Here is a 12,879-nt window from a genome sequence, read left to right as displayed (position 1 = left end):
GGAGGACCTGGATGGGTGGATACGGCCTGTGCAGGTTTCCCTGCCCACCCCCAAGATCAGACATGGGGGGAGGGGGCTGGGTGCCTGGCCCCAGAAAGGTCCACCTTCACTCACCCCAACACCTTGGGTTGCCTAGATCACCTTTTATCAGACTCAACCCAGAACAACCCCCTCTGGCTTCTGACTCTTCGTAGCCACCGGGGACCTTCAGCAGCTCTTAGTGAAGGGGTGGCTGTGCCATGTCTTCCACTGCAAACTCCAGGCTCATAAGGTGGGTCCAGGTCCCCTGTCCCCAAACCATGGGCGCATCAGTGTGACATAAACAGACATGGGCCATCTCTAAAGGCAGATGTCAGACTGCTGAGCACACACCAGGTGTGTGGGGGAGGGCTCACGGTGTGACACGCCCCCACGGGGGCCTTCTGGGCGGTTGTGCTCCCTCAAAAGGTGTCCCTGGTCTCTGGCAGAACACACACACCCCGGGTTCCACTGCACAAGTCTGGGCCCAGCATGTGGGCTGGGCTCCCAGGGGCTGGGAGGAGGCACATCAGAGGCTGTTTGGCTTGTGGCCCCGGTAGGAGCCAAGGGGCCATGCCAGAGCCGAGGGCCCAGGCAGGGAGGCCCAGGGGTTTAGCAGCTGCAGGCAGTGACCCAGTCTGAGGGCAGTGGGCAGAAAGCCGGGGGGGGGGGGGCACAGGCAGCTCCGGAGAAGGGAGTCCTGCGGCAGCTGCCGTTTGTGTTTCGTTCGGCGATCCTGGAACCAGGTTTTAATCTGTGGGGAAAAAAAGACGAGACCGGGCGCACCCCCAGCCGCCCTTGGCTGGCTGGGCCCAGGCAGCGGTGCTGCAGGAAGCAGCTCTCCAAGGTGCTGACCTGCTCGACCGTGCAAGGCGGCGAGAGGCTGCCGAGTGCCGTCTGCTTCCTGCTCAGCCCTGGGAGAGAACGGAAGAACCAGGAATCCATTTGGCCACAAGGGACATGGGCTCATAAAGGACACACTCCTTGTCACTCTGCAGGTGCCACAAGCTCTGTGGCTGAAGAAGGGTGGACCACCCTTCCTCGCCTCAATTTTCGTTAGCAGCTCTCCAGAGTTCTGGGCCAGCCCCTCTGCCCAGCTCAGTGTCCAAAGGGACCCGAGAGGGTGGCTCCAGGAAGCACGGGGTGTGGGCCCTGCAGGAGGAACACTGTGGCCCCAGGCGACCCTTGGCCCCCACTCCAGGGCACTCGGTTCCTTCCAGAAGGCAGTTTCTTTTGCGGGCAGACAGGGACCCCTAGTTCACTAGGTGGAGCCCACTCTAGGCAAGGCAGTCCCGCCAGCTGTGCCCAGAGTCCGTCTCCTAGTTTCTAAATTCCGGGAGGAGGGGTGGTACTCAACACGCCCACGAGGTCCACTCAGACAGCGTGGACACTGTCTTCTCCGAGTATCAGTCTGACCCACATGCCCATCGGCTGCTCTGGGAGAAGCAGGTTGGACACAGTGAGTTTCCACACTTGTCTGAAATGCCCTCCGGAGCACAGGCTCACTCTAGGGGACAGTGGCAGGTGGAGGGTGTGACCAGCCAGCAGGAAGGGTTCTGATGCAGGGTGATTGGCTGTTTTTTTTTGGGGGGGGGGAGGGCTAGTATCCCTACTAGAGAATAAACTTAAAATTTCACCTCATATAAGTGTAAAATTACTCATTAAGATTTCAACTTTTTAAAAAAGAAATCTTCCAGACACCAACCCCCACTTTCAGCCACACGGGAGTCTGAACCTGAAGCAATGGCTGCGTCACATCGAGTAAAACGCCAACGGACGGAGTGTCGCCAGCCAACCAGGAAGGGGCCAGCGGAGGCCTCCCCCAGCAGACCCGCCACGTGCGGGGAGAAGCCCAGGAAGCGACGGGGGCGTGGCTGCCCCTACGCCACGCCTGCCGGGTCCCGGGGCCGCTGTGACAGTCTAGATGCCAAACTAGGCCTAGGCAGGTGCCAAAGTCTTCAAGACAATGTCACGTGCGATCCCGTGACTCTGGTAGACACGAGCTCAGGACTACAACTAGAAACCCGTTAATAAAGGTGCCATGACCAGTGAGCGTGACCACGTACAGGGAGGACCCGCTTGGAGCAGCCAAGCGTGAGTGACAGGACAAGGGCTGGCCCTGCAGGGGGAGGGGCAGCGTTCACTCCCCAGAGGGGTCAGGGGACACCCTGCCCCCGGCTCTTACAACAATGCCGCTCCTCCCGCCGAGCACACTGGAGGTGTCAAGGGGTGCGCCGCCTCTCTCACCCCCGCCCCCACCCCAGACTTACCAGCATCGGACTTCGCCTCCTCCGCGCCCGCGGTCTGAGGGGGCCCTCCACCGCTGGACACCTTGGCTGGTGCGGAGAGGCTCCCCCAGACTTCAGCACACCCTCCGGGGGCGAACGACGGCGCCGCGCGCCTGCTTTGGGAGAGCCAGTGCACAGAGCCAAAGCTGAGGCCGGCTTTTGGTCACCGCGCAGGTCGGAGGACGGAGGCACGCCTGAACAGTGGGGGACGCTCAGGTCCCCCAAGGACAGGCGGCAGCGCCTCCGGGTGGGGCCGGGCTGCTGGTACAGCTTAGGAGGAGGAGGAGGGGGTGGGAATCAGATTTGCATGAATGGCTCAAATCCCCCCAGATAAGTAGCATCTAATTGCCTTCAATTCAGAGGCACAAAGGAGGCCATTCACACCTCTCCCGGCTCCACGACCTCTGGGGGAGGGACTGGTCACATCCCTTCATCTCCCCACCCCCACTCAGCGGCGGAGGCGTGAAGGTAAGGCCAGCCCGCTCCAACCTTAGCACGCAGGCTGGGGGCTTGTCCCGTGGGGGCTGGGCCATCTCCTCTCCCCTGGTACGGTCTCCCGCCTGCCCCAAGGGTCTGCGGTGTCAGGTGTGCGACTGAGAGGGGGCGTCAACCAGTGATGGGCCTGTGCATCCAGGCTGTCCAAAGAGGGACGCCAGTCCCTGGGCCTTTCCCTTTCCACCTCCCCAGCCCCTCGCTGGGGTGTATGACGGGGCTCTAGGAGCTGCCTCCGGACTCCTGGGACGGAGAAAGAGGGGTCTGCCGGCTCCGGGCAGGGAACCTCCTTCTGCTGCCCCCAGGAGAAAGGATCACAGTACCACCCCCCCTGCACCCAGACTCTTGAATAGGCGGCTGATCTTTTTGAGCCCGAGCCTCAGGGGGGTGCCCTAAGGACGGGCACCCTGTCCCCAAGGCCGGATCCAGGGCGCCTCTGGGGGTGCCGCAAGGGATGGTCGCCCGTCTGACCATGCGCCCAACTTCGAGACAGCTCCTCACCTGGGCCTCTCCCCGGGCCTTGGCCAGACTACGTGTGTCCCGCACGCCACCCCGCGGGCGCGTGCATGTTGCATCCAAGGCGGAAACCCACCACGTGGCCCCGCGCCCCTCGACCACGCGGGCGTTGGGCCGGCCGCGGAGCAGCGGCGGGGCTTCCGTGTTGACCGTGAGGTCCGCGGCCCGGGCTCCTGGGGCGCCGGCGCCAGTCTGGGCCGGACACCGACGGCCAGTCGGCGGGTGGAATCAAACAGCTCGCGGGCGTCGCCCCGGGATTAACACCCAGTCCCACCTGCGCAGCACCTCCAGCAGCGAGGGGCCTGGGATGTGAGAGCCGGACGCCCGCAGGCACAGCGGGAGCTGACCCGAGTCTTCCTCTGGTCCCTGCGAGCTCCCAGGCATCGGGCCCCTCGCAGGCGGGGCCGCACAAAGCTCCTCGGAGACCAGGCGGGGCGACCGAGCGCAACCCCCGACCCCCGACAGCTCCGCGCGCGCAGAGTCCCGCGCAGAGTCCCGCCCGGAGGGGCCATTCCGGCCGACACGCAGCGCTGGAACCCCAAGAGGCCGCCGCAGAAGGGCGCCCCCACTTCCAAAGCCGCTGTTGGTTCCCCGTCATTTCCGGCGCCTCGGGGCCTCGCGACCCCATACCCGCACCTCCCTTGGCACCCCCTCCTCTGCTGGGCCGCACCCTCCCCGACCCCCGCCCACTGGGGCGGCCGCCCCCGCCTACACCCTCCGCGCCCCTGCGCAGAGGCCACGTGACGCGTCTCTGGCCCCACCCCGCCCGCCCTCGTTCCCCGCAGCCAGGCTCCGGCCCCGCCCCCACACCCGGCCAGCCCACCTCCACTGGGGCCTCCCCTCCCCTCTCGCTAACCTGGTTGTTCCAGCCCCGAAAGCCGCGCCGCCCGCGCCTGGGCCTCCGCGGAGTGCTGGGGGCTGCCTGCACCCTCGGAGACACGTGGGCGGGGGGCGGGGTCTCTAAGTCGGGGCGACGCCCCCCCAATCCCGCGCCTGCGGCCGCGGCGTCACCTCCCACGTGTCCCCGCCTGGCAACCTCGGACCCTCCGCATCCTGTGGCTCTAGGCCAGGCGGGATCTCAGCTACGCGCTCGCCACCCCGCAGTCCGCACAGTCTCGAAGTCACTCCGCCCCCTTCGTCACCGCCCCTCGGGTCCCTCAACCCGCAACCTCGCCTCCCCTGCACAATCTCCTTGGAACCCCCCACCTCGCGGGTCCCAAGTTTATGCGCAGGGTGTGTGGGGGAGGTGGGCAGGACCCCCGTCCCAGCTGGGTGGGAGTCTAGGGAGACAGCGCCTGGCGGGCCGTGGAGTGGAGTCGACGAGGCCCAAAACCCAAAACCTGGGGAGCTGCTCGTGGTCTGCGCATTGCAGGCTAAAGGCACAATAAAGGGAGGTGGGTTTGTTTTTTTTTTAAAAGAGTCTCGTTTTTAGAGAAGGTACAGGAGAGAGAGAAACATCAGTGTGTGGTTACCTCTTGCGTGCCCCCTACTGGGGACCTGGCCCATAACCCAGATAAGTGCCCTGGCTGGGAATCCCACGGGAGACCTTTAGATTCGCAGGCCGGAGCTCGGCCCACTGAGCCACACCAGCCAGGGGAGAAGGCAGGATTTTAAAAAGGGTGAAGAAACGAAAACCCTAGTGTCCTGTGCAGCCTATGGGGGAACCCCAACTGGAAGGCCTCTAGCTCCAGGCCCTTGACTTTGGTGAAAGGAAGGGGATTTTGAAGGGCGATTGAATTAAATGTAAGTTTAAAAGCAATGTGTTGAAGACATGACCTTAAACCGAGGAGAGAGAACAGTAAAGTACGAGAGGATTTCATGTGCTGAATGTGGAGTCTGAGGCATATGTGGGGATTTAACTTGGAGACTGAGTGTCTCTCACGGGTCGTGTTTTGAGGGCTTGGTGGCTGCTGGGTTGGACAGTGCAGTTCCCGGAAGTTCCTGCCGGAGACTCCTGCCATGCAGTGCTGCTCTGGGGACCCAGGCAGCTCCGACCAGGGGGCAGCGTGCTGCCTCTTGACAAAACAATGAGGACCGTGGCCCCCGGGGCTTCAGGGAGGGACCCCCTTTCAGGGAGATTCTGGTGCAGCCGTGGGGAGAGATGGGTGGGGCTGGGACAGGCGCACGCACTGCTGTGTGAGCGAGGACAGGGCTGAGTCACACCATGGTCAGGAGCAGCGCGGACAAAAACAGGGAGCGCCTCCCAGGCCCTGACCCGGGAGGCAGAGCTGCCCACACCTGGGGCTGGCGTGTGCCAAGCCCGTAGCCCCTGGTGCGGGAGGTGCCCCCCACCAGCTGCCCACCCAGAGGCAAACCAGGCCCCGAGTGCACACCACGGCCACAGCCCTGCACGAGGGGGCAAACGGTGATGAGGGTCTTGGCACTGAAACTGCTGGCTCCCACGGTCCCTGCAGGTCACCGTGCTGGCGAGGGACTCAGGCAATGCTGCACGTGAGGGGCCGCAGCACCGAGGAGAGGGAGACGCAGGCGGGTCACCGGGAATGAACGCTGTCCGGTAGGAATGCCACCTGGCTGGGCCCACTGGGCAACTGGACAACGGGTGCCCAGCTGTCAAGTGCGGCGCTGTGGTCACTGTCACTGAGGGGACAGCCACCGTCAGCAAGACAGAAGGCGAGGACCTGGAGAGGTGGGAGCCCTGTGCGCTGCTGGTGGGAGATGGGGGGGGTGTTCCTGGAAACATCACTCATACTGCCACTCTGGCAACTCCAATTCTGCCTGTCTACCCAGATGTGAAAGGGGTCTGGAAAGGCATTTGCACACCTATGTGCATAGCGGCTTTATTCACAATTGCGGAGAGATAGGAGGATTCCAGGCGCCGGGGTGGAGGAACCACACGGCCGCCCCACCCATATGAAGGACGGTGCTCAGCCTGAAAACAGAAGAAAACTGCGACGGGCCACAGCACGAAGGGCTGGAGGCCTGTCACACAAGGCTGAGCGCAGGGTGACCCCATGTAGGCAAGGCCCCCGAGGAGTCATGTCCAAGACAGCAAGTTGGGGGGTGTGCATCAGTGTCTCACGGGGACACGTTCTCAGTTTCGGGGACATGGCGTGTTCGGGGTGGTGGATGCACCGGTTGCCACCAGACCACAGGCTGAAAATGGGTAATGGGGTGAGCAGTGTGTCTGCCCACAACAGGAAGCCCCACGGTGACATGAAGGTGCCCTAAGTATGAAGAGCAGTCCAGGAGGCCCGAGGTCGGGCCCATGGAGAGTCGGGCGGACAGGCCAGGGACACTGGTCCCAGCGGGGTGTTTGCCTGGCATGCCCACAGCCAAACCCAGGGCACCCGGGCAGAAGACACCCTGCAAAGACCAATGTGGCCTACATAGGGGCCCCAGAGAGCTCCTGGCGAAGGGAGTCCTGGGCAGGGCCAAGGGGAGAAGCCCAGGGGGTAGGAGACTGGAGCCAGGAGCTAGGGTGGGCCTCAGGCTGCCAGCCGCTGGTGTCCCTCCCCCGCGGGCGGCAGGACCTCCCCGCAGGCGGCCCGTAGTGCAGCTCATGTCCTCGAAGGGCGCCCAGGGGTAAGTCCCTGTGTAGCCCCCCAGTCAAGGTGGCAGGAAGGCCACCGGGTTCCTGGTGTCCTGAAATGACTCAAACTCAAAACTCTGTTGATGCTTTGAGTCCTAAGACAGCTCTTCCCCAGGCCTGAGGGTCCCCAGTGACTCGCCAGAGGGGCGCACCAGCCCTGGCCTAGTTTGCTGGCACTGGGCCGCAGGAGTGGGGGCGGGGAGTGTTGCTACTCCACGACAGGCTTTCTTCCAGCAGTAGCCTGGGGTCTCAGGGGCTGCAGGAAGGATGCCCTGGGGCTGAGGCCGCGAGCTCACACAAGGGGCCCTTAGAGTCCATCTCGTGGGCTTGGTTTCTCCCAGAGCCCTCAACACACAGCCCACCTGGGTTCATCGGGCATCCTGTGGACTCTCCAGGGCCTCCAGAAAAAGCCTGGGGGAGGGGCTGCACCAGTCGGAATCGCCAGCCCTCACAGAGCTTTGCGGCCCCAGGCAACCGCTCAAGTCTGAATGAGCCCCTAGTCGGCCGGACGCCGCCCACCCCGCATTCTCCCCCAGCGCGTATTGTTATGCTGGCGCAGCACCTCAGGACACTTCCTATCTCCACCCCGGCAGGCCCCATTCCGGCCCCACCCAGTCTTCCCCTCTCCCCCAGACTCACCGGGCCAGGGTGGGGCTCAATTACTGTTCCGAAAACACTCCCAACCGATTGACAAAAATCCTTTCAAAGGAATTTTGAGACTCTGAGCCCCACTAATGTCTAAAGCCTGAGACCTTAGCCCCTGCACCGGGGCCAGCCCCCTTCCCTCCCCGGGGACACCAACACCACTCCCCTGGCCGGTGTCCCGGCCCCGTTTTCCAGGCCGACCCGGGGTCCGGCAGGCTGCGGTGGGGGCCGCTGCCCGCTCACCATCCCCCCACAGACTCAGGCAGAGCGGAGCGGGGTTGCCCTCGGATTCCGTGGGTAGGGTCCAGCCTTCTAGTTCTGCTCACCAAGGTTCCCCTGGAGAGCGGACGCGCGGCTCGCCCCCCACAGCGAGTCTGCTGGCGGTAAGTCCCGCGGGGCAGTCTGAGGACCCCGACCTCAGGTCCCACAACCCCTCCCCCCGCAGACTGGCCTCCCGGGTAAGGCCCTGGCTGGGATCTCCGCACTGGTCCCTCCCCGTCCTCCGGCCCTTCCCTCGGATCTCAAAGCCATCTCAGCCTCGCCCTGCCTGCAGGGGACCGTTCCTACTTAGGCGGGACCTACACACATTCAGACGGTTTAATCAAAAAAACCAACGTCTTTTATTGAACGTACCTAGGAGTGGGGGAGGGCGACAGGACGGGATCAGGGCAGAGGGCGTCCTGGCGACGGAAGGGGCGGGCGCAGGCTCGGCTCAGGGGCGCGGGTCCCCCAGGACGCCCCGCTCGGCGGCAGCGCTGCCCAGGATGAAACCCACGGCCAGGGACACGGTCTGGTCGAAGGAGCCACGCAGCTGTTCCACGTGCTGGTTCAGGGTCAGAAGCTGGTCACGCAGCGGGCCCAGCACGGCCACGATGTCGCCCAGGTGGCCAAGGGTCTGGAGGAGGGCGGCGTTCAGCGACGGGGGCGCGGGCTGCGGCGGCGAGGGGTTCTCCGGGCGGCCGGGAGGCGATTCGGGCTCTTCCCAGGCGGGGTCGAGAGGCGGCGGGGAGTCGGGGGCGTGGACCGACGCGTGGTCTTCCGGGCGGCCGGGCCCGGGGGTCAAGGTGGGGAGCGCCGTCGGGGAGCCGGCGGGTCGGGGGGCCTCGGACGACTTGGGCGGGGAAGAGTTGAATCGGAGCGCCCAGGCGGGGTCCACGTCGGTGTCTCGGAAGCCGGACAACGACGGTGCCTCTGCAATGCAGGGCGCGCGTGGGGTTGGGTGCCCGGACCATCGCTGGTCCCCTACCACCAGTCCCCTCCCTGCCCACCAGCGTCTCCCGCCCGGCATGTTCGCCCCATCCCCACCCCACTTACCCTGTTCGGAGGGCGCGCCAGGGGCCGGGCGGCGGCCGCGAGGGGGTCGTCCAGGTCCGGGAGAACGGCGACGGCCGCGCCGGCGTCCGGTGTCGCCCAACAGCCCCATGAGCTCGCGGATCTGTGCGTCGAAGGGTCCGGGCGGCTGGTCTTGCGCGTCGCGGAGTTTGTCCTTGAGAAACTTGTAGCGGCGGCGGCACTGCGCGGGCGTGCGCCGCACCTGTTGGCGGGCCAGCTCCGCGGACACGCGCCGGTAGGTGGGCAGCGCCCGGCGGCGGTCTAGCAGGAGCGCGCGCCACACGGCCGGTTGCAGCAGCGTGCCCAGCAGCAACTCCGTCTCGTGGGCGCTCCAGGGCGTACGCTGCGCTGAGCCTGGGGACACTGGGGATCCGAGGGGCTCGGGGGCCCCGGATGCGCCCGGCGAGCTGGGCCGACCAGGCGGAGTTCCTGGGACCTCCCCGGCCGCCCGTGGCTCGAGATCTGAGCCGTCGTGTGCCAGCGATGCTGGGGGTGCGGGCGGGGGTGGCCGCCGGGGCCGGAGCAACATCTTGGGGTCGGGGAGGGGGAAGGGGGGCACGTGCTAGGGTCCGGGCGGCAGCCGGCACCGCCGCCCACACGCGCTCTGCGGGGTCTGCGCGCTTCCGCCCTCCAAGGGATCCGAAGCCGGGTCTACGCGGCCCTCCCCCTGCCCCGCCCCGCTCCGCCCCCTCCGCGCGCCGAGTTCTACTCCGGCAGTTCCCGCGCCTCGGTTTCCCGGCAAGCCTTCCAGGCCCCTAGGCCGCAGGTGCTGGAGGGTGAGGCTCCGCCCCCACCCGACGGGAAGGAACCTGCACGCTATTTTGGTTGGAATCTTACAACGAATGGATTGAGGTGCAAACCAACCCCGTGACGTGCGTTGGGCGCAGAGTTCAGCTGGTGTTCACGCATGTGCCAAGCCCTCTCGCCGCTGCGCAGAGCGGCTCTGGAACCTTCCAGCCGGAAGGCTCCCATGGGGCTCCTCCGTTCTGCCTGGGTGCGCCCGGGTGTTATTTGCGCTCTGCTCAGCTGTCTGCTTTGGTTAGCGATGTGCACAGGTGGCTCTGTGTCACCGTCACCGTGTGGAGGTGGCTTCGGGCTTCATTCGTTAAAGGACTGTGACCAGGCATCCGAATTAGGGTCATAATTCACACAGGTCCCAGAAAGAAACTTCGGGCGAACATTATGGTCAATGCAAAGAGACGAACATTACTCTGAGATGAGGAAGGAGTAAGACCGTTCCTGTTCTAGGCTGTGGTAGAGTGGAAGTTCTAGCCAGAGCAATAAGACAGGAAAAGCGAATGAAGTGGATGCAGATCAGGGAGGGCAACTGGCTTTCCTTGCGGATTGTCTGATTGTATACATGGGGGATACAAAGTAACGTCCAGTTGTATCACTGGAATTAACCAGTGGACGTTAGCTCCTGCAGTGAAGGGGACACAGGCCGGCTGTCTTGCTGTCCGTTAGCAAGTGTACAGCTTCTTCTTCACAGCCCCACAGCAGCCCTGCCATGTGCGCTGGCCTGTGTCCACGCCTCTGCGGAGTGTTTCTGTACCCTCTCGTCCCCATGCACATGGCAGGGCTGGTTCTCACATCCCCACAGGCTTTCCTGCGGCCTCTTCCTCTGCCAGCCAGAGGCCTGGCCTCCTCGTCCGCACAGGTTACGGGCCGGCGTCCTGTGTGTGGAGAGCAGCTTCGGGGTCCAGGAGCTCAGCCCTTGTGAGCAGCTGCCCTCGGGCTGAGTGGTCTTTACAGGCAGGTGGACCTGGAAACGGTCCCCTGACTATTTCCCTCGAAAATGCCATTCCTTAGCTCAGCCCCTGGGATGAGAGAGGCAGATGGAGCCGGGGTCGGGGAAAAGTGGCAGCTCCCGGCCCGGTGCCCCGTGTCCCACATCCCACGAGGACGCCCACTGTCTGTGCAGCCGGCCTCAAACGGCCACAGCAGCAACGGGATGTGGCAGGGGATACTGCTGGTGGGCCAGCATCTGGGGCCCTGCCTTCCCAGCGGAACCACTGCTCTGGGGGCTGCAGGCCTCCCCCAACTCGAAGTTAGGCCTCCCCAACTTCAGACACTTCCTGGGTGTGGCAGACCACGCCATGCAGTGGCGAGGGCCACCCCGGGTGACTGTGCTGGTGACTCTGTCTCAGCGCTGGGGTGAGGACCAGGTGGACCCCGCTCATTCCCTTGTGGCTGCCCCAGGGCTGGGCACTGCTTTCTGGGCTGTGGCCTGGCTGTTGGCGGTCCCAGAGGTCTGCTCCGCACGGCGTGTGCTGTGTCCCCGTAGCTCCTGGGCTGGCTGGATGGCTGGGTGTTGGTGCCCGCACGCAGCCCGCCCTGGGCTGCTTGCTGCCCCCTGCCCCTCTCCGAGCACTCAGACCGCCTGTGCAGTTGGGACTTTCCCCAGAGCGTCGGTGGCTCTCACTGGGCTCCTTCCAGTGTCGGAGGTACCATCTGGGTGGCCAGGGACTCTGGCTCACTGGGGGACCCGGGTGGGGGGAGTCCTTGGCTTTCGGTTCCTGTGGATTCGGTTGACGGGTGCGGTGAAGGGAGGCCTGCCTCCTCAGGATCTTACTTGGGTATCAGGAGGGAAGAGGTGCTGGGGTTTAGCGACTTTGAGGTAGGTGAGGGCCCAAACTGCCCGCCCCTGCCACTGGGGTACTGGAGCCACCTGGCCACGCGGCAGCTGCAGGACTTTCCTGCCTCCCTGTGTTTCGTTAAAACTCTGCTCTTCCAGACTTGTCAGTGGGCGGAGCTCGTCGCCACTCACACAGGAGCCTCGGACAGATCAGCCGGCTCTCCAAAGACCACACCAACGCTTTGTGCCCCAAGCACTGTGAGCCCTTGGCCGTCCACCCCTGCCTGTGTGGTGCCCACTGATCCGGACCCCTTCCGTGTGGACCCCGCAGCCAGGCCCTGGTGAGGCGTGCCCTGGGAGCAGCCCACCACTGTCCCGCCCGCAGGCTGCCGGGAGGTCTGGGTGTCTGTGTGTGCATGGGGCTCGGCAGGTGGGAGTGGCTGGGTCTGGGACCCCTGTGGCAGAGCAGCCTGGGGAGGGGTGCTGGGAGGCCTTCGGGACTCCGCTACAAGATTTTGGGTGGTCTGCCGTCCCCTCCAGAGGAAGTGTTTCCTGCAGAACGAGTGTGCTGACCACGGGCCTGCAGGGCTGAAAGGGGAGGGGTCGGTGGGCCTGCCCTTCTCCGAGCCGCCCGAGGACCTGGCCCCCAGCACGTTCACGAGCACCGACCGTCTCCATCCCGTCGTGTAGGGCCCCCACTGTGACCGCACAGCAGGAACGGAATGAGCCGCAGGGAAGCTGTCTTGGTAGAAACGACTTTATTTAGAAACCTGTGCAACATGACAGGACGGCGCCATGCAAACCTCGTGCTAAAGCTGAAAGCCCCATCCGTTCCCCTAATAAATTGTAGCAATTGGAATGTTTGTGCAGAGCACTGATGCAGCCTCAGGCTTTGCAGCCCTATCTCGTTAAACTCAAAATCTGAAAGCAAAGAGTTGATTGGCAGAACCCAGTCCTATAAAAGCCCAAAAAATACCCACAAACCACCCTTGCACGGCCAGGAGTGCAGGTCCCCAATTCCACTGAGTCAGAACCCAGTGTCTGGGGTGAGCTCCAGGGGAGGGCGCGTCCGGACGTGGGAGGGGCGGCATCTGGTCTCAGGCACAGCTCTCCCGGAAGTACCACTAGCTGCTCGCTCTACAGAATCACTAATTCTAAAACTCAGAAGAGCAGTTGTGGCCTTGTGGTGATTTGCAACACAAGAATGGGGGCCTGGGGTGGTGCCAGGGTGTCCGGCCTCCCTCAGTGGGGAAGAGGCCCTGGGGGGCTGTGGCGGACCCACGGGACAGCCTGAGCCCCAGCCCCGGGGGAGACCTCTGCCAGCAAGGTGGTCGGCTCTGACGGAGTGCTAGCGGCGGCAAGCTGGGGGAGCCCGGGTGTGGGTGTGTGCGTGCCATGCACCGTGGCTGAAGGCGGGTGAGCAGCGGCCACAGCACGGGGGCTTCCAGGCCACCAGACCAGCA

General features: G+C 64.5%; 1 protein-coding gene across 1 annotated transcript; it reads right to left on the bottom strand.

The window, feature by feature from the left end:
- Positions 1-8,221: 8,221 nt before the first annotated feature.
- UTF1 (undifferentiated embryonic cell transcription factor 1) lies at positions 8,222-9,370 on the bottom strand. The gene is made up of 2 exons (XM_037159121.2): positions 8,824-9,370; positions 8,222-8,700 (listed from the first exon to the last, which is right to left on the bottom strand). The coding sequence occupies exons 1-2, from the start codon at positions 9,368-9,370 to the stop codon at positions 8,222-8,224; spliced, it is 1,026 nt and encodes a 341-aa protein (XP_037015016.2).
- Positions 9,371-12,879: the final 3,509 nt, after the last annotated feature.

Source organism: Artibeus jamaicensis, unplaced genomic scaffold, assembly GCF_021234435.1.
Source record: "Artibeus jamaicensis isolate MK-2021 breed Jamaican fruit bat unplaced genomic scaffold, CSHL_Jam_final contig_490, whole genome shotgun sequence".
Taxonomy (NCBI): Eukaryota; Metazoa; Chordata; class Mammalia; order Chiroptera; family Phyllostomidae; genus Artibeus; species Artibeus jamaicensis.
The sequence above is the reverse complement of the archived record's forward strand: the minus strand, read 5'-3'. Positions and strand labels throughout refer to the sequence as shown.